The sequence below is a fragment of the Toxotes jaculatrix genome, chromosome 10, assembly GCF_017976425.1.
Source record: "Toxotes jaculatrix isolate fToxJac2 chromosome 10, fToxJac2.pri, whole genome shotgun sequence".
Lineage (NCBI taxonomy): Eukaryota > Metazoa > Chordata > Actinopteri > Toxotidae > Toxotes > Toxotes jaculatrix.
Genome location: NC_054403.1, coordinates 8,616,519 through 8,638,235, shown reverse-complemented (window position 1 = coordinate 8,638,235; position 21,717 = coordinate 8,616,519). Strand labels below are relative to the sequence as shown.

General features: G+C 42.2%; 2 protein-coding genes across 2 annotated transcripts in view; one reads left to right on the top strand and one right to left on the bottom strand.

Moving 5' to 3' along the window:
* tenm1 (teneurin transmembrane protein 1) overlaps positions 1-15,245 on the top strand; it is a 171,588-nt gene extending 156,343 nt beyond the window's left edge. The window contains exons 28-38 of the mRNA XM_041047755.1: positions 520-833; positions 1,439-1,611; positions 3,143-3,387; positions 4,150-4,443; positions 5,627-5,871; positions 6,586-6,728; positions 10,415-10,626; positions 11,134-11,435; positions 11,891-12,597; positions 13,511-13,653; positions 14,365-15,245. Coding sequence (XP_040903689.1) covers positions 520-833; positions 1,439-1,611; positions 3,143-3,387; positions 4,150-4,443; positions 5,627-5,871; positions 6,586-6,728; positions 10,415-10,626; positions 11,134-11,435; positions 11,891-12,597; positions 13,511-13,653; positions 14,365-15,120 — 3,534 coding nt within the window. The 3' untranslated portion in view covers positions 15,121-15,245. The remainder of the gene's footprint in view (positions 1-519; positions 834-1,438; positions 1,612-3,142; positions 3,388-4,149; positions 4,444-5,626; positions 5,872-6,585; positions 6,729-10,414; positions 10,627-11,133; positions 11,436-11,890; positions 12,598-13,510; positions 13,654-14,364) is intronic.
* A 1,861-nt stretch (positions 15,246-17,106) lies between these two features.
* On the bottom strand, positions 17,107-20,252 carry LOC121187979 (SH2 domain-containing protein 1A-like). The gene is made up of 3 exons (XM_041047422.1): positions 19,812-20,252; positions 19,410-19,473; positions 17,107-17,793 (listed from the first exon to the last, which is right to left on the bottom strand). Exons 1-3 carry the CDS (start codon positions 19,946-19,948, stop codon positions 17,485-17,487), a joined length of 510 nt encoding a protein of 169 aa, XP_040903356.1. The 5' UTR covers positions 19,949-20,252; the 3' UTR covers positions 17,107-17,484.
* Between the last annotated feature and the right edge of the window lie 1,465 nt (positions 20,253-21,717).

Genomic DNA, 21,717 nt, shown 5'->3' with positions numbered 1-21,717 from the left:
TTTGCCATGATGACACACACACATACACACATATTCACAAGGTGAAAACAGTACAAACCACACTGTTGTGGCTGGCAACTAAGTAAAACATTCATTTATAAAGGATTAGCAGTTAAACTATAATATTTTTTAAAGCTTTGGAGTTAAACACTTTGGAGCATTGCTACAACTCTGAACCAATTTTGTGTCAACAGCAGTTGATAGATAGCACTGATAGATTCAGGAGACTTAGAGCTTTCAAACAATGCATCATTTGTCAAGGTTGTGTAAAGACTGAGTCCAGTACAGATCAAAAAACACCTGTAGTAGTGCTACTAAGGTCAAACCATCCCACGTGTGGGATGGGTTTAAAAAGTAAAATTTTAATGGGGCAACAACATTTAGCAAGTCACTGGTTTCAGACTATCTAGTAGTAACGTTAACTACGTAGGAAGGACTTTATACACAAACTTAGTAATGGATTTATAATTAGCAGCTGCAACACAGTCCTGATCACTTTCTCTTCCTTTCCATTGACAGAATGGTTCCCACATGTACACCAAGCACCTGATCACCGGCCACTACCTGTACAACTTCACTTACGGCACAGACGGACAGCTGTCTGGGCTGACGTGTCGCGACGGCCACGGGCTCCAGGTGAGGCGAGACGCTCATGGAGTGCCTCTCTGGCTGGCGCTACCTGGCGGACAGGTGTACTGGCTGTCTCTTAGCAACAGTGGTACACTAAGGAAGGTGTCAGCCCAAGGCCATGACATCGCCCACATCACTTACCATGGCAACACGGGTCTCCTAGCAACCAAGAGTGATGAGAACAGTTGGACCACTGTTTATGAGTAAGTTTATAGTTGTTTTTCTCTGCTTATTGTGCTCTCACTTTTTCTTCTCTCTATCTTTCTTTCCTTCCCTCTTTCACTTTCTTTCATTCATGCTTTATTGCTTCACTCTGATTATTTGTGTGGACATGGGGATTATATGTATGTGCACGTGTATGAATGGGAGATAGAACTTACGTAAGCGGTGTGACATGTGAGTGCCATCTGGTGGCAACAACTGCACCACCACCACTGTAGAAAGCTAGTGAGACTCGGTCTGTATTTTTTTGTTGACTGACTGGCTGAAAGACGTCTCTGCAGCACTTTGATCACACACATGTTTCGTGTTGCACATATAATACACACGCAAAAACACATCTGCCTGAATTATTCACCACTGCCAACCCAGTCTCTGTGTTAAATTCTACGGCTGGATAATTACACATATAAATCATAGTTGACACTTACTCTGTGCTCACGTTTGTGTATGGGAGGGGAAAACAGATAGTGAGTGTGCATGCGTGTTTGTGTGTGTACTGCTGTGTTCATTTGTCCGAGAGCGACAGTTATCTGTGTGTGTGTGTGTTTGTGCTTGCACGTCATCGTCTTTGTGTTTATTTTCCAAGGTACAACAGCGAGGGCCGTGTGACCAACATCACCCTCCCTACGGGTGAAGTGAGCGGTTTCCACGGCAACCTGGAGCGCTGGTCTCGGGTGGAGGTTGAGGCATCTAACCGCGAGAACTTTGTCACAAGCACCAACTTGTCCGCCAGTGACACCATCTTCACCTTCAGACAGGGTAAATCATCACGGTGCTTTGTTTTTTTTTTTTTTTTTTAACACCACATTGATCATATTCACAGGTCAACATGCAGGAAGGAACCTCACTGTCTCACTGTCATGCATCTGTCCCCATGTACTTTACCACAGAGGTGCAGGGCTATTTATGACTCATGTGAGGAGTGCTAAACCATAGACAAGACACTCAGATGTATAAAGAGGGCAAGCTGTAAGGTTATAGTGATATTTAAACATTTATGACTGACAAACTGCAATAACTTGGCTGTTATTCTGGTCGGGTCAGACGCTCTGACCTGTGTTTTTCTTATTCTCCTCCTTCATCGGCTGCACCGAATTTATGTGTAAGAGATTCACAGCTTTGAAAAAGCCTTCTATAAGCCTTCTATAAATAATTCACATATGGCTCTGATATGACCTCTTTACATAACCAGAATAATGGGCAGTTTAAAAAAAAAAAAAGTTGCTTTTATTTTTTTATTTACGTAAGAAGAGACAGATCCGACTGACTTGTGAAATGTCTTAACAACCGCTGGAAAAAATGAAAAGAGGGCAGAGATGAGAAGAAGAGAAAATGAGAGTGGAGTGGAGAAGCCGCTCATGGGAGCAGTTTCTTCTCATGTCATCCCTTTAATTGCTTTCTAGCAGTTGTCACAATGACAGGACTGCAGGGAGAGAAAAGCTGCTCCAGCACACATAAATACACTTGCACGCGCGCAGGCATGTGCGCGGTGCTACAGTATGACAGAGCTGCCAGGGAAGAGTTGAAATGACCCCCTATTTTAGAGTGGCCCTCTTTACTTCCACCACCCACAAATTCACTGTGTCTTTTCCTGCCTCTGAGGCAACAATAACCATATGTACAGAAAGAGGTTTTATAGTGGTGGAGGGAATAGAAGTTACTATCCAGTTTATTAGCTGTGTTAAGTTTTATGATTAAAATCTAGTTTTATGATTATTTTTGCCATTTTATAAAATTAATTGTGTCTTACAAATGGTGAAGGCAAGATACAAACTGATGGCGTGGCATTGGTAAATTCTGTATGATCATTTGCTTACCAATATTGAAATGAAACAACAGTTTCTGAGAAACTTTTGCAATGTGTGAAAAGCTGTCACGGCCATGCACCCCTTCCTTCCCTCTGTTCTTCTTTCTTTCTTTGACTCTCTCTATCTGTCCTTCTGTCTGTCTTTCTTCTTCCTTCCTGTTTTTTTGAATAGATTACATTTTTCAAAGGTAATATAGTAGTATATAGGTATAGTTCAGCACCAAAGTTGCAGAGAAAATGTAAAAAAAAAAAAAACAAACACTCTACACAGAGGTTTTAGAAATGAATGCAAAGACACATACAAAAAGCCAGTCGTGTATGTCTGCTGCTGTATCTTATTGAGGAACTGGGGGTTTTTTTTCACACTTTTTTTCATCTGTTGTTGCATATTTACATTCTCGTGTGCATGTGTGGTTTTCTGTGCTTATGTGTTCACAACTTTGTACGTGTGTGACCATCCCATAACGTATGTTTTGCCCCCAGACCACACTCAGAGTTCTTACAGAGTAAGTGCTGATGGTTCCTTCCTTGTGTCCCTGGCGAGTGGGATGGAGCTGTCTCTCAGCACAGAGCCCCTCCTCCCAGGAGGTGTAGGGGGAGGAGTCAGTCCCACGGCCAGCCGTTGTAACATCAGCCTGCCAGGAGACCACGCCCCGAGCCTCATAGAGTGGAGGCAGAGGAAAGAGCAGAGCAAGACTAACTACAGCACTTATGAACGCAGGCTCAGGGTAAAACACCTACAGACACTTACAGCTAATACAGATAATACAGAAAATCCAGTCCTCCAGACTGAGTACTACACACAGACACTTTGCATTAGCAAAAGAATGCACGTTGGAGCCAGTATAAATCCAAACACCAGCCAAATAACATGTAAACTATGTGAATAGGACAGATTACATCACCAAAACCACATCTTAGAAGTATGCTGGGCCAATCTGACCTTTACACACTCCATTAAAAGTGTCAAAGAAATGTCATTTCTAAGCACAGTGTTCCCACATCTAATCAGCAAATTTACGTTAGCTTTGAGTCAGACTGGGGAGCAGTTAGAACAGTACCACGGCCTGTTGTTTTTACACGCTAGATGTTTTTGAGTGATTAATGATGTCAGCATTAGCTGTACTTTCCGCAAATGGCACACTGACTGCAACACCTCTTCAGTTTTCCTCTGCACAGAAAGTATACTACACAAACAGAATATTTTATAAGTATAGGACATTTTTTCTGATGTCTGCTAATTAATTAGCAATCCCCAGGACTCAGTTCTTCACTTGTTCACAAGGCAATTTATTGTTATTATGCAGACCCGGTTTGCTCTAAATGTCACAATTAATTTATCTAAACTAATGAAATCTCAGCTTGTCTCAGACATGCCACTTCATTTATATTTGCATGTCTGTGGCCTTATTTAGAATTTATGGTGATTATAAAGCAGTTTTAGTTTGTTCTCCCCCCACCAGCTGACATTTTCCTGTTTTTCTTTCCAGGCACATAACAGGAACCTGCTGTCCATAGACTTTGATCAGAGCACCAGAGTAGGGAAGATCTACGATGACCACAGGAAGTTCACCCTCCATATCCAGTATGACCTGCTGGGCCGGCCCGTGGTGTGGTCTCCCAGTAGCAAATACACCGAAGTAAATATCAGCTATTCTGGTGGAGGACTGCTGTCAGCCATTCACCGTGGAGAGTGGTCTGAACGGCTGGAGTACGAGAACGACAGGGTGGTGTCCAGAGCCTGGGTCAACGGCAAGATCTGGAGCTACACATACGCAGACAGAGTAAGAGCTGTACTTACAAAAAACCCTTTCAGGTGGGATGTGATAGGCAGAACTATATCAGTCTGAGATTTATGTGACAGTTCACTCATTTGTTTTTGTCTTGCAAAGAAATCTGACACATCTATTCTTTCTTTGTTTGTTTGCTGCTACATGGGTTATTTTACTTATGTGAAACCAAAACTAACACTAAAAGTGCAAACGCTTTCTGTTGCAAGAAATTAAAGTAAGGAATGGAAAGCAGGTTAAAATGGTTTACTGCACTGTACTATTAACCACATTTATAGGGTGTTTTTCCTTCCTTTGAGGCATCAACTAGTTTCCATTCATTTTATCAGACCATGAAAAACCCCTAGCAGAGTGAAGTTCATGTCTGAAGTTCAAGCACAGATAAGTTTTTTTTTTTCAAAATGCCGTCATGGGACAGACTTTTTTAAATAGATCTGCACTTAAAGCTGCATGACTACACGATAATAACACAGCTTTGAGAGCAATAAAAGCAGACAAGATGTTCATTCTGATGGATTACATAACTCAAAAAAGTTTCAAGGCTCTGCAACTTGATTTTCAGAGTAGTGAAAAGAAATGAAACCAGCGGTTTCCTGAGAGTGGGTTTTTCACTAAATTCTCATAATACTTTTCAACATAGTTAGAAATAATGTGCAGTGCAGCACATGGGCTAAAACACGCAAAAGAAAAGTATGTTCATTTAAGTGTGTGATGAAGCTGAAAGCCACCAGAAGTTATAATTTCCGTACTTGAAATTAATTGAAATATTTAATGAAATGATATTCAGCCCTGAAATATATTTAGTTTCAGGTTTTGATCTAAGACAGAGTGCAAATGAGCTTTTATTACAGAACCATCCAGAAATGAATTACACCTGCATGTATTATTAATAAATTAATATTATACCTTACAGTTAAATATAAAAGTATTTTTGCATTTTTTTTCTTTTCTTCAGTTCAAACTGCAGACAGTGATTTTAAAAGCTTGTCTGGCAAAAAGAAAAATGTGGAAAACCTCAAGCTTAAAGCCAAGGTTGCTTCTTCTCACCTAAAAAGTTTTCTCCACATGACATTGAAATACAAAAATACACCAGACAGAGAAAGAAGGAGCTGGTCAAACCACAGAGTTTCAGTATTCAGTATAACTCTGTGCTACGTATCCATCTGTGTTCTTTCAGTCCATTATGCTGCTCCTGCATAGCCAGCGGCGCTACGTCTTTGAATACGATCAAACGGACCGTCTGGTTGCCGTGACGATGCCCAGCATGGTGAAACACACCCTGCAGTCACTTCTGTCCATTGGTTACTACAGGAACATTTACACACCTCCCGACAGCCAAGCCTCCTTCATGCAGGACTACACCCTGGATGGGCGGCTGACGAGGACTCAGTACTTGGGTACAGGGCGTAGTGTCATCTACAGGTATGACACAGATCACAGAAATATTCCTGGCTGTCGGCTTTACCAGTTAATGTGGTGAGGCAGTGCAGCGTGGGGGAGGTGACGGTGCCGACACCACTGGTTTGATTCTGATGAAGCTTGGAGGCAATACGCATCTTGGCACAATAGTCAGGCTTATAAAAACATAACACTGATTGGCTTGATGAAGGTGCTGTAATTAAAGACTAATCTCAGAAATTTAAAAGCCCTATTAGACCGAGTCTAGCTGACACCAAAGCGTGCCACACACACACACACACACACACACACACCCAGCAGTCCTCACAAATTACACTGATTGGACTAATGGGGGAGACTGATTAAAGGTCAAATTTTGTATCATCATACTATGTCAGACACCACTGATCTGATTTTGATGAAAGCTGGAGGACTGATTCGGGCAGTGTTCTGGCATTTAACATTTTTAATACTCATTGGCTCGATAGGGACACTATAATAAAAGGCCCCATTTTCAAGATATGAAAGGCTATAACAGCCACAGCAGCTGGTCTGATTTTGATGAAATGATGAGGGATGATGCAACTTGTTCTTTAATGCCCAGAGGCATCTTTGTATTATTCATGAGGTATAGCATGTTTACTTACACTTAAGAGCAAATGTATATTTTACAGTACGTAACCTAATTATCATCTAATCTAAAGGCTGGTCTGTTTTCATTTCACTCTCTTTTTGAAGGTATACACCAGCAGCACGGCTCTCCGAAGTGGTTTATGACTCTACGCTGGTGACCTTCACTTATGACGAGGCCTCTGGCACTGTCAAGACCATTCACCTCACCCATAACGGCTTCATAAGCTCCATACGATACAGACAGACAGGTATATATACAAAAGCATCCACATACACTAAAGGGACCAAGAGCCACACATTTAAAATATTTAGGGTGTGCAATGAGTCATCCTTACATGGATAATTTAAAAGGATGTATCTGAGTATGAAATCTTCTGATGGGCGCAGCTCAAAGCAACCGTACGGGGACGAGACTGCGCAGTCAAACGTCTTGAGCCAGATTTTTTGAGTCGTATCAAACTCTTGCTTTGAGTCAGCCTTCACACTGTTTCATCTGACACAGAGACTGACACACCCACAGAAGTGTGAATCAGGCTGAGCATGATGAACTGGAGTCTGTGGTCTACCACAGCTCTGAATATGAGACCACCCCCTGGGCTCTGAGCCGAGCTGCCTCTTCCTCGCCTCCGCCACCAGGCTCTCTAATCAAAGTAAAAAGCCAATGTATAAATATATGCTACACATGTGGTTGGCTATTTATGCATATACTACTTTTGTGTTGCACTGCATTGCCTGCCTGCAGTAAACATTCCTCAGCGTTCACGTCTGCGCGTGTGTCTGTATGGGGCAGATATTCAGTTATGTAACCCTAATAAAGTGATAGCTGCTTCACTCCTGATTAGAAAGAAAGAAACAGAAACAGACACTTCATAAATTGCAGCATTACCCAGTAAGGGCATGGCCTTCAACGGGCGGCTTCAGCCGTTATGTTAGGATACCACCATTGTTAATACAGTTCACCAGTTCCCGCAAGTTACAGATTCTTTCGAGGGTGGGTGAGAGTGCGCTCATCTCTGCTGCTGGTTCACTTCACACAGCTTTGTGATTGGCTCGTCATGATCAGGTGTCACTAATCTGTGAGGCACGGATGTGTGTGTGTGTGTGTGTCCGTGTGTGTTTATCGCTTTGCCCTCACTGTGAATAGACTCTCACCTTCCTTTAACTGATCTCATTTCAGCAGAACAAACGGAGCCTTAGAGAGAGAGGAGATAGTGGTAATTGTCCCTTGAGAGGAGACAAGGAAAAGTAAGGGACCAAAAAAAAAAAAAAAAAAAGGCGAGTGGGGGGGGGAGGCGGGGTGGACAGGGATATAGAGAGGTAAGCGAGGGAGACAGGAACAGAAAAGGAGACGGAAATATGACAGCTTGGGGAAGTGACAGAGAAAGCGAGACGAACAGACTGCGAGCTCCCTAGGGCTGTAGGAAAGCCTCCACCTCACTCTCACTGCTTTTGCCATTTTCCGATTAGCACAGGTTTAGAATCAACATTCCACAGAAAATAAAAATAGAAGATGTAATGCTGATCCAGCTCTATACAGTCTCCAAAGCTAGACACTTAGTCATTTTAACTGCAATCAGAGTCATCTCAAATAGCACCATAATGGTGTTTCATTAGCAGGCTTTTTTCCAAATGGAGGATGAGCTGTAGTAGCTAGCAGCAGAGGTGATGAATGGTGTTGTTAACGTTGATGTTCTGACATTAAGAAGCACATTGGCCCATCATAGCTATTGTCTTTAGATTTCATTATCTCTCCATATTAAAGGTCACCACTGGAAATGCCATAGAGGTGTGGGGATAGTTAAGATTGAATGGATTGCACTGCGTGTGTCTGTGTTAATGATGTTGAATTAGTCCTTGATTTGAATTAATTAGCCAGGCTTGCATGATAGCCAACTGTGAGTGCTGTGTGTACATACACTGAAAAAAATGTTTTGTTGAATTTACTCAATTTTAATGTTGAAAGTGGTTGCACGCAATACATTCATCTAAATCTAGACATATTTTTTAAGTTGGCTGTACTTAATATTTTTGAGTAATTTCAAATAAATTATGTAAGCAGTTTTAGCACAAAAATTATTTGTTACTCTGATTTCCTTAGTAATTCTAACTAAGCCCATGTTTAATTTACTTAAATTCATTATGTAATTCATATATTGTGGTTAGCTAATTTGTTATTGTGCTTTAACTTAAATTGTTTTATTCTACATATGTAAAATATTTTGATTCATTCATTTTCTACTGCTTAATCCTCTGTCAGGGTCGCGGGGGAGCTGGAGCCTATCCCAGCTGACTATGGGCGAGAGGCGGGGTACACCCTGGACTGGTTGCCAGTCAATCGCAGGGCTGACTTACAAAGACATTTTGATTCAATTCACAATTTTATTTAAAACAATCAAAATGCATATGTAGATGTGGGGGTGGTCGAGAAACCCAGTATACAACAATGAGTTGTGGCAGTGTGGAGCAATTCCCAATTCCATTTTATTTGAAAATAAAATGGAGTCTTGTTCAAAAACTCCACAGTAAAAAATGCACATTGGGCCAACCAGAAAGACAAAAGTAAGCAAAAAGGGGGGGTAAAAATTCTCAAGAGCACTTCTCAAGAAGAATCAAAAAATACAGAACAAAAGAATTGGCTCTAAACTGCCTTTCTGGTTATACCCTTAAAGTTTGGGCACATGGCAGGAGCTATAATCTGGAGCTGTGTTCAGGAGCTGTGCTTCTCTCCTTTAGGCTCCGGCCACCACAGCCTCCTCACTTTTATACTGGTGGACTGCACCAAGAAATCAATATCAATTATCTCTTCCAGCACACTTACAATAATCCCAATACTAAATAACATATTATCAAATAGAAGTTCAGTTAAACTTACTTTAAAAACACATATTTCTTTTTAAACAAGATACTTATACAGGTCATTTCACCACAAAAGACAAAACACCCCTCCCACTCTACCACACTTGGTTTCTTCCCCTTTGACCCCTCTATTTAACCAAATGGACCGCTCCAGCTCAGGTTTGGCTGTTCCTGGTCTGACAGAGGAAGAAGTGCAACAAAGGAGACAGGTCAACACAATTTAAATTCAGTGAATCAAATACACAATCACAGTGTGACTTCTCTCCTTCACCCCCTCCTCCAAATGTTCATACCAAACACATCACCAATAGCACTTCACACCAGGATCAACATTCTGATAAAATCTACCTGAGAAAGAGCACATGTAAGGCACATGTGTAGCACATGTGCTTTACCTTAGTGCACGGGGTCTCCCTGTGACAGTAGCATAAAACAATTTAATTATTTTGATTCTTCTTGAGAAGTGCTCTTGAGAATTTTTTTCCACTTTTTGCTTACTTTTATCTTTCTGGTTGGCCCAATGTGCATTTTTTACTGTGGAGTTTTTGAACAAGTCTCTAATTTTGTCAAATAAAATGGAATTGGGAATTGCGCCAGACTGCCACAACTCATTGTTGTTTACCGGGTTTCTCGGCCACCCCCACATCTACATATGCATTTTGATTGTTTTAAATAAAATTGTGAATTGAATCAAAATATTTTACATAATGTAGAATAAAACAATTTAATTTAAAGCACAATAACAAATTATGTAACCACAATATATGAATTACATAATGAATTTAAGTAAATTAAACATGGGTTTGGTTAGAATTACTAAGGGAATCAGAGTAACAAATACTCAGAATTTTCGTGCCGAAAGTGCTTATATAATTTATTTGAAATTACTAGTACAGCCAACTTAAAAAATCTGTCTAGATTTAGATGAATGTATTGCGTGCAACCACTTTCAACATTAAAATTGAGTAAATTCAATGAAACACTTTTTTCAGTGTGTGTGTACAGTCCACACACATTTAAATGTGTGTAATACAAACTTCAGTGTTGTTGAATTTCTCACACTGATGCCTCTACACAGGTCCCTTGACAAGCCGGCAGATCTTTCGTTTCAGCGAGGAAGGTTTGGTCAACGCCAGGTTTGACTACAGCTACAACAACTTCAGAGTCACAAGTATGCAAGCAGTCATCAATGAGACTCCCCTGCCTATAGATCTGTACCGTTACGTCGACGTATCAGGACGGGTCGAGCAGTTTGGAAAGTTTAGCGTCATTTTCTATGACCTCAACCAGGTAGGCCAAATACTCCCACGAAAAATATCAAACTGCATGAACTCTAACACCTCTAGCAGTCTAGCCTTTAATGTTTGTGGCTTTGATGCTGTTCTCACTGCTCTCATCAATCTTGTTTCCACCACTCTTCTATGGTCTGATAAACCCACTGCACACTGTTTGTTCAATACCACAAACAGCAGACAAAGTTAGCAAGTGGAGATATTTTAAGCACTGAGCAGCTAAAGAGTTTAATATATTTTTCTCAGATGTAGGTGAACACCCCAACTGAGCTAAAATGAGAATGAATATTGAATTTTAATTTATTGGGTGGCCAAAAATAGGACTGTAAATGAAATGTTTTATGTTTGCTGGATGTGTAAATAGACAACTTTCATCAAAGTGCCAGTGTAGTTTGCCTGAGAACATCCAAATACAATGCTGCATGGAGCAATTAAGCCTGATTTTAGATATGTATGTGTGTTCAGGTGCAAACATGGCTAACCCATGTTGTCTGTGTTGATCTAGGTGATCACTACTCATCTGATGAAGCACACCAAGGTATTTAACTCCTATGGCCAGGTCGTAGAGGTCCAGTATGAGATCCTGAAATCCATCGCCTACTGGATGACCATCCAGTATGACTCAGCAGGACGCACCACCACCTGTGACATCAGGGTGGGCGTGGACAGCAACGTGACCCGCTACACTTATGAGTATGACGCAGACAGCCAGCTACAGAGTGCCTCAGTCAATGAGCGGCCTCAGTGGCGTTACAGTTACGATCTCAACGGGAACATCAACCTGCTCAGCCATGGGACCAGCGCTAGGTTAGTCAGCACCCACTAGCTTTACATTTTACAGGTGTTACGTGTGTTTACATTGCTAGGTTAGAACAAGCATGTGCTATTATCCGATTTTTAGCAATGCTGGACAGTTGGTTAGTCGGGCTGTCACTTTGGTCCAAAGTGGCTCAACAACTGTTGGATGGATTGCTATGAAACTTTGTACAGACATTCATGGTCCCCAGCCACTGAACCCCCTCTAACTTTTAAGTGAAATGTCACAACTACTGAAAGGATTGAAATCAAATTTAATTCAGACATTCATATTCCCCTCAGGATGAATCACAATGACTTTGTTGATCCCTTAACTTAATCTATCACAAGGTCAAATTTTTAGTTTGTTCAATAAATAGGTTAAGGTCAAATTAAAAAAAATCCTAAAACTTATGACATTCCATTCAGCCTCAACAGTATTACAAACCTGTTTGGTTGAATTCCAGGCTGACTCCACTGCGGTACGACCAGAGAGACCGCATCACACACCTCGGTGAGTTACAATACAGCGTGGATGATGACGGCTTTCTCCGCCAGCGAGCTAATGACCTCTTCGACTACAACTCCAACGGCCTGCTGACCCGCATCTTCAACCGAGTGACGGAGCACACCGTGTGGTACCGCTATGACGGGCTGGGTCGGCGTGTGGCCACCAAGAGCAGCCAGGGCGAGCAGCTTCAGTTCTTTTATGCTGACCTGTCACACCCCACCAGGGTCAGCCACTTGTACAACCACAGCAGCAATCTGATCACGTCGCTGTACTATGACCTCCAGGGCCATCTCATTGCTATGGAGCTGAGTAGTGGAGAGGAGTACTATGTTGCTTGCGACAGCGTGGGGAGTCCAAGGGCAGTTTTCTCTAGCAAGGGACGGTTGGTCAAAGAGATCCTCTACACCCCCTATGGGGAGGTCTATCAGGACACCAACCCTGACTTCCAGCTTGTCATCGGCTTCCACGGAGGCTTGTATGATCCTCTCACCCGATTGGTTCATTTGGGCAGGCGGGATTACGACACACTAGCCGGCCGATGGACTTCTCCGAATCACGAACTGTGGGGCGAGCTGAGCAAGGAACCCAAGCCGTTTAACTTGTACGCCTTCAAAAATAACTGCCCAGTTGGGAGCGTGGAGGAGGTGACACAGTTTACTACAGGTGAGCTTCACACGTTTTCACACGCGCTCATTCAGTGTCCAACTTAACAGTGAGGCACAGACTAACACATACAAGCGGCCACACTGTGGTTCTCATACATATACAGGCAGATATTTCACTCAGCAGCACCTACGCCCACACAAATACACCTACACGAGAAACATCTGCCATACAGAATGAGTGAACGGGGGCCTACAGCTAACCACAGGTGAGCTGTGTTGCAGAGAGAAAAGATGTGACAGACAGAAAGTACTGGCAACAGAAAGGACAGCCATGCCTGTGATCATCTTGTTTTTTAACACAGGCTGTTATGTTTTGTTCCCTCTGTCTGTCAAGAACATACTGTTTCCCCGAGAGACAAAATAGAAACTCAAGCAAGGGAAAGAGATGGAATAGTAGAGGAGGAGGATGAATATGGGATGTTGGTGGGGGTGTCTGTCCTTCTGGTTAATGGAACATTCATTTGGCCTGTCACGTTTTCTTGCAGCAGTGTTGTTTATTACAAAAGAAACCTGTTTGAGATGGAAACAACAGCCACACACCTATCTCTACCACGTGTTATGCTCAAATATTGTGTGATTTCCTGTGCAAGGCGTTGTTTCTTTGGCCTTATGACTTTTTGTTTGCTTCACTGTATACACATTATATCTAACCTCCCCACTGTTCAATTTTCTCTCTGTCTATACTGTGTGTGTGCGTGTGTGTGTGTGTGTGTGTGTGTGTGGGTGGGTGGGTGTGTTTGTGTGTGTGTGTGGGTGGGTGTGTGGGTGGGTGTGTGTGTGTGTGGGTGTGTGTGTGTGTGTGTGTGTGTGGGTGGGTGGGTGGGTGTGTGTGTGTGTGTGTGTGTGTGTGTGTGTGGGTGGGTGGGTGGGTGTGTGTGTGTGTGTGTGTGTGTGTGTGGGTGGGTGTGCAGACATTGGTAGCTGGCTGCAGCTATTTGGTTTCCAGCTTCATAATGTTGTCCCAGGCTTCCCAAAGCCCGAGGTGGGCAGAATGGAACAAACATATGAACTGATGAAGACCCAGACCAGGACCCAGGACTGGGACTCCAGCAAGGTGTGCTTTTCACCACTAACAACCCCGGTCATCCGCAGTAACGACTTTTTGTCCTTTGTTATTTGCCACGTAAATGTTAAAAACATTTTGTGTTTAGTGCTTTTACCTCTCTTTAGTCTTTCAGTAGAACATTTTCAATGACTTATTTTGAACTAGGGGGTTTATACACATCTTAAATGTGTAACTAATATGTGATACTGGGGAACTGACTAATCCCACTATCATGTCACACCACATTTGATCTCAACTGTCAAGGCTCAAAGGGGTTGCAGAGCAGAATCTCAGTAGGAGGTGTGTTTTTGGATTCCATCAGTTATTTACATCATTTAGCTTCTTGGCTTAATGGGGTGGGAGCAGTTAGGTTTGTTCGAGAGAGAACAAAGAATGTTTTCAATGCTGAAACGAACGACTAACAACTAAGTCAACAAGTTATGATGATTCATTAACTGTCACTAGAGTCATTTAGCTCAAGCATTTGCTAGTTCCAGCTTGTCAAATGTGAGGATTTACTGCTTTTATGCCTTTAATATATTAAACTGAATATCTTAAATAAATAATTACTTTAAGTTTAAAAAAGATAGTCAGATGAATCATTAATGAAAATGGTTGTTAGTTGCAATGCTAACTAAAATATGTCACAGTATGGAAAATATATGTAAACTCACTCATTCAAGTCTGACTAAACGTCTGCTTTGTTAATATTTTTCTCAGGTGGTTTTGGGGATCCAGTGTGAGCTGCGGAGACAGCTGAGGAGTTTCATTTCTCTGGACAGGCTACCCCTGGTCTCAGAACCTGTAGGTTCTACTTGCCACAGGCCGACACGCCCTCCTCCCTTCGGTTCCAGACCCTCTCTTCTCGGCCCCAGCATCCGATTCGCCGTCTCCCATGGCCGAGTCAGCGCTGAAGTCATCGGTGTAGCCAGCGAGGACAGCCGCCGGGTGGCAGCCATTTTGAACGGTGCCGTCCACCTGAGCGGGCTGAGCTTCACTGTGCACAGCTGCGACACCCACCACTTCCTCCAATCCCGGCCAATCGAAGAAGACCTCGCCCTGGGGTTGGGAGTCGGGGGCCGCGTCCTGGAGAACGGTGTGAACGTGAGTGTGTCTCAGATGAGCGCCACGGTGAACGGCAGGACTCGACGATTCGCCGATATCACTCTCCAGCAGGGGGCGCTGTGCCTGTGTGTGCGCTACGGCGGAAATGAGGAGGAGGAGAGGGCGCGGGTGAGGGAGGAAGCAAGGAAGAGAGCAGTAGAGGGGGCATGGGAGAAGGAGAGGAAGAGGGTGGATTTAGGGGACGCGGGGAGCAGGGCGTGGAGCGAGGTGGAGAAGCAGCAGCTGCTGTCCGGCGGACGTGTTCAGGGTTACGACGGATACTACTCCCTGCCTGTAGAGCAGCAGCCGGAGCTGTCCGACTGCCCCTCCAACATCCACTTTATGACACTGAGCGAGGTGGGGGGCAGGTAACAGAGACACACGAGCAGCCCCCCACCCCACCAAAGACTGCCTGTTTCTACTCTACTCTGATTTGTTCTACTGTTTCTATACTGTATCAAAAAAAAAAAAAAAAGAGAGAAGATGACGACAAAGAAGAACAAGAAGAGAGATTGGGGGAAAAAATGATTTCCAAATGCCTTTAATTGTGACAAAATGATGGTATTTTATTATTATCGTCCAGTTTCTCCAATTTTTAACAGTGGCACAAGCAGTGTGGTTTGGCTGTGGCTTTGCTTTTTGTATCCCAATGGCCTGGGACTGACCAACCGACCGAGCGACCGACCGACTGACCAACTGGCCTACAGACAGACTGACTGACTGACTGACTGACTGAGTGACTGTCTGTCATTTGCTGTTTCAACACTGTTCATCATTTTGAACTGTTCAAAGTCACCGAACTGTAGAGATGAAGACTTTTAGGATTGCCAGTGAAAAATCCTCTTCATGACTCGAATCAAGAGCTCTCCGGTTGCCATTTGAGTTCCTACATGGTTTACCTCTGAAATACTATCGTTTACATATTGTGTAAGAGAGGCCTTGTCGACTCTGACACTCCCCTTTAGAGAAGGAAAACCTCGTTGGGTTTCCCACCTCTGGTGTGCTCCAACAGTAGTTTGTATGAGTGTGTATACTAAAATCAAGAATGTACATAGCCAGTGCTTTCACACTGAAAAAAGTGCTCAACTGGAAATTCTGTTGTTCATAAGTAAGTGTCAGTATTGTTAATCAATAGAAAAACAGTTACATTTTTGCAAAGAATTATACATGGCTATAGTAAATATTCTCGCTGAAAAATCTGACTTTATTGGGTTACAATGCTGATTAAAGTTATTATGTGTGAATTACCAGATTGCTCCCTGGGATTTCATAGGCATTGTTGCTTATTATTTCTTTCTGTGTCTGCTCTCTCTCTCTTTCTCTCTCTCGCTCGTCTTCTCTGTCTCCTCGCCTTCCCTCCACACATTTGTTGTACGCTCTTTGTTCTTGTTTCTGGGAGTTTGTAACTTTCAAATCTGTGCTGTCATTATCACCCATCATTATGGCTCAAACTGAGATATGCATGAGTAACCTGCGTCTGTCAGAGCAGAAGAAGACGAAGAAGAAGAAGAAGAAGAGAGAAAAAAGCACAGAGGAAGGGAAAAAGAAATGTGACAGCTGAGGCTCAGCGAGTGGGTGGTGAGTGCAGAAGGGGCAGGACCTGGAGTTGGCTGTGCTGTTCTCTACAGCTTGTCTCCTCTCATTAGGAAATGCCAATCAGACTACATGTGAACCACTTCCAAGCCTCTCCCCACCAAAAAAAAAGTTAAAAAAGAGAGTAAAAAAGTTTGTTTTTCTTTATTTCTTTCTTTCTTTCTTTTTTTTTTTTAATCTAGCTACCACTAATCCACCTCCCTGTCTGTCTGCCTATCCCCCGCTCGCCTCCCTCCCACCGTCACTCCACCATCTGCCCACCATTAATTGTTTGTGTTTCTTTCCTGGGCTGCAGATGACAGAGCCGCACAATGCATATGTTCTGACTGTGAGCAGGTGATATACGTTCCTGACTAGCACTTTGCTGATCGGCTGCGATGCACCTTCCCTTCTAAACCATATGCTCCGCTAGATACTGTCCAACCTCATCTCGGCGGTGAAAAGATGGAGGGTCTGGTTGCTAGGCGACCGCTGCACAGAAGAATTGTCTGGCCTGAATGGATGCTCTCTCTCTCTCTCTCTCTTTCTTTCTCCTTCTCTTTTTCTATCTCTCTCGTTCATTTTGTTCCATGAGGAGCCAGTAATGTCAATCAGATGAATGACAGAACCCCTCCCCCTACACCCCCCATACTGTAGCAGTCAGCACTCACTCTCTCCATGGAAATCAGCACTTCAATATGTCAAATTGAATTTTTGTTTCACATTATATGTCAGACGGAGGCTCGGGTGTGTATGGCAGTGTATGCATGACCTCATTTAAGAGAGTTTGTTTCAACCAATATCATTTATTTTCTTTGCCATTCACACTACGGAATTGCATTAAGAAAACAGAGCACAATATTTGTTGTCAACTTACGAATGCAGTAATGGATATTAATGTTCGAGGAGCTGAATATTTTACGTCGCATCTCTGAAAGTTATGAGGCACTTTCTGTGCCGCATATGCAGAAAGAAAAACAGATTGGAAGGATACTGAGATCTGAGCCAGTTCTAGAGCCTCAATGACTTGATCTGAACAAACAAGAGATGTTTAATTGGGGGAAAAATGACATTTACTTCTCAGACTGTGCAAAATGCACAAGTACACATCATGCAACTGCATTGTTGTTTATAATTAGGTCAGTGGTGAGATGGGGTTTGCCCCTAACAAAAAGCTTGCCGCACCTCCTTCATTTGCCTGTTTTTCTGTCCCTTAGCAGCATGTGGAGGCTGCCGCTGCTGCTGCTGCTGCTGCTGCTGCTGCTGCTGCTGCTGCTGGAAGTAATCGTTTGGGCTGCTGTGTGTGGGCGACAGGCTATTACTGGGCGTCTGTTCCTCTGTGTGTGTTTGTGCCCGACTCTGAGCGGTGACAGGGTAGAGCAGAGGCATGGCAATTCCTTGTCCAGGCTTCTGGAAAGCTGCTATCAAGTTCTTGATGCGCCGGAAATATCGTTTCTGCACACCAGGAGTGGTCTGAAACACAAGAAGGGAAAAAAAAAAGGCAGAGGAGAATTCAGTATCTCCATCTCCGTTTCAACATCAAACCCCACAGGGGAAATGAAGAGGACGGGACAGGACCGGCTTGAAATGAGCTCTCACAGATTCACCTTTATAGCAGAAGACATCATATGCACTAAAAGTAGAGACAGACACACTGTGCAAAGAGATGAAGAGATGGAAAGAGATGGCTGGAAATCATGCCAATTATTTTCACGTATCTGATCCACAGATCACGTGTTTAAGACAATAACAGGACACATATCAATAAATAAGATGATGCCAAGAGAAAGCTGATTTAATTGCTGTAAAAACTACAGTAGAGCCAGATGGAAAATATACTCGAGGGGTTTAGAAACTAAATTTGGAAATTTCAGGATGAAGTTGCCTCTGAAAGCGTTCTCTCCCCTGGGCTTTTATTATATTTTGTTAGTCAACAAAAAGCATTTATTTTAGGATTTATGTGTGACATCTAAGATGCTTAAAATCTCCCATTATCTCTACAGCTTCACTAGCAATAGCATGTAGAGATCATTTTTTGAAATAATCTGTGGCTTAAACAAAAATAAAATATATTGTTTTAGAATTGTGTGTTTTATCCGACGGTTTTCTTTTGGCTTTAGTGAAATTCAGCTTTATCAAAGGAGTTTTTGCATTATTTCTAATTATTAACACACATCAATTTTACACTTTGCCCAAAGCTGTCAGTTTAATATTTAATATTTCTAAACTAAAAAGTTTTAAACCTTTCGAAGTGTTAAAATTGTGTCAAGTAAGGACTTTTTTTTAAGGATTATATGTTTTCATTGTTGTTTCTGTTGTTTCAATTATGCTGCAAAAAAAAAAAAAAAAAAAAATCTTGCTTGAATGCAATTTAAAATCATTTAATCGAATGTAGAGAGCGCTTCCCACAGCAAAGCACTTTGGACGTTTCCGTCTCTGGTCACAAGTTTTACCTCTGTTCCCAAGAAGATATCATTAAAGTGACTGATATTTCTCATGAATAATGTAAACTGTTATTGAGCTTGTAGTGAAATTCGTGTAATTCAAGTCTTCTCCCCCTATCTGTTCGCTTGATGCTGTCAGTAAAGATGAGCGAGGGTAAAATGTAGTTACAACAGCATGTAGCAAACTTGTCAGAGAGAGACATCGCCTTCAGATGTCTCTATACATTCACATCTCTGGGTGTTTGCCAACCCTCAGCGCTCAATTACATATCCCATCAGAAATGCTGTCAAATGCAATTCTGCGTTTCCCATCTCTGGAGTATACGCTGATGCTGTGGTGTCTTAAATTTGAGTTGGGGTTGGCATGAGGAGGGGGTGAACGATCTCAGAGGGTGTTATTGCTAAAGGAAAGGAAATGCAGGCATTTCTCAGTGCTGTCAGTCCTCAAAAAAAAAAAGAAAAGAAAATGCACGTTTGCCTCAAGTTCACAGCTTGCTGTATTAACCTGGCAACGAAAACAACTTCTAGAACTAAAGCACCAACCAAAGTGAGGCGGATGTGCAGCTGTTCTGCTGGTTCTGTGAGGTTTTAGGATGTGAAAAGTCACTTCAGACTAAAAGCAAGAAATAAGATGAAATGTCTCACTTCTGCAGCCCATGAGCCTGCTTCATCCTTGTGGAGTCTGTATGTGTAGACAAATCCATTGAACCTGCACACACACACACACACACACACAGACACAAAGACACCTTTGACCCCAAGTTGATCTTTCAGTTTAACGAAATAAGCATTTGCGCCCTACTGTCACCATTATTTCTCCCGTGGGACTCTTCAGTTCACGTTTAAAAAATAAGCCAACATATTTTTCACTTAATACTCAGTCGGTTTATCTCTTTGTGCTTTTATTTTCTTAAATGTGAGAGGAGATCATTGATCTCCGCGACAGTAGAAAACAGGATTATGTGTTGATGTGATTACTGAGGTTTCAGCGATGGCCTAAAGAAGCAGGGCAAAGATATTTACTGCACAATCAGCGTTAATACTCACAGCACACACAGGCAGTAGACGCCAGGCACAGAGTCACTGTTGCGGATTAGGTAGCACCCATTCCGGCCGTCCTGGGCCAGCCGCCTCTCCCCTTCGTCCTTGCCGATGGGTCCGTGGTAGACGGACAGGTTATCCATAATAGCCCACTCTCCAGATCTCTGTCCACTGTCTCTTTGCACTGCTCCAAAGTTCCAACTCTCCTCACTCTCTTTCTCGTCTTCAGCTCTTCACTGCAGGTAAGCCTTTTGGTCGTCACTGTATATGCTGTAGTCTGGGAACACAAGTAAGGCAGCTGTCAAGCTTCTCAGTTAATATTTCCTTCTTGCTGTTTAAAATGTCTGTTTGGGAAGCTGAGCTTTGGCAGCTGATTCTGATTCTACCTTCTTACTGAGACTGATAGCAGCTTCGTCTAACCTCTAACCTTTATGGTTTTGAACTTGCAGTCTTCCTCTTTCTATACAAGACACACACGCACGCACACACTCGCACACGTAAAATGTGGGTTTGTGTTCTCTCAGGAAATGATTGTATTTTTCAACAGGAAATAACTTCAAAGATTGTAACTGAATTTTTCCACAACAATAGAAAGCACAAGAGAGGGATAAAAAAAAAAAAGAGCAGTACTGGCCTTTTCACAGGAAAATGTATTTTGTGCTTTTGCAGTGACTTATGCTGTTTCCTGCTCAATTACCCAGAGGCCTTTTCTTATTAAGAGAACTTTGCTTATGCTGTGTGTTTCCACCACTATTTCCATGAATATGTAGATATACAGATATACAGATATACAGACAGACAGACAGACAGATAGAGAGATAGACAGATAGATAGATAGATAGATAGATAGATAGATAGATAGATAGATAGATAGATAGATAGATAGATAGATAGATAGATAGATAGATAGGGTTTATATTTTTTCATTGTAATTGTACTGTTGTAATTGGTTTAGGTGGAACTGGTTTCAACCCATTTTTACTGTCAGACATTTGAGTCCTAAAATTTGTAATACATTTTTTTGACTCTCCTCTGATATGTTTCTGCTAACAGCCCATAAACTTCTAAAATATGAAAAGAGGTCTGATGTGCCATACTAAAAAAAGAAAAAAAAATCATTGGTTTAATTATGAACAGTAATAATGTAAAAAGTAAAAGCTGTAGTTTTTCCCAAATGTAGGGAAACATATTGAGTACTAATAAAACATTTTATTTCTTTACTCAAACTTGGAATTTAACACTTTTCACTTAAATTTAAAATTTTACATTTAATCTAATTACATTAATCTAATAACATCTAATTTACAGTTTTCACACACTGGATTTAAATCATGTCAGAGGAAGACGTTTTAAGTCAGACGAGCAAATCGTTTATCGCCTGCACTGAAAAAAAAAAAAGCATTTCCTCATCATAGGTCCACACTGTAAAACACACGTTCTCGATCGTGTCACTGGTCTGTCTTCTGTTAAACATGTGTCAAGGACACTCGCACCTGCTCTTCAGATAACGAGGCTGCGAGCGTGAACATACTGTGGAGCAGCAACAAACTCATCCTGCAATCTGGCCTGTCAGTCTGAAAGTTCTGCTGTGTCACATTAAGGATCTGGTGATTAAAATGTTGTTGAATGTTTTCTGCTAACAGGTTAACATGTAAACAGATTTTACCAAGGCTATTACACAGCATCTGTTATTTTGAACTCCTCTGTGATGTCGAGATGCTCAGATTATTTTGGGTTTTCGATGCTCCTCATTCGGACCATGGTCAAGACCACACGGAGTCCCTCAGACCACCAGGTGCTCGTCTAAAACATGCTTCAGAAAGGCAAACTATGATTTTAACACTGTATATTCTTTGAGCTTGTTGCTCTCTTTAATGCAGCATTTGCTGTGAATGTCTGTTTTTATACATTC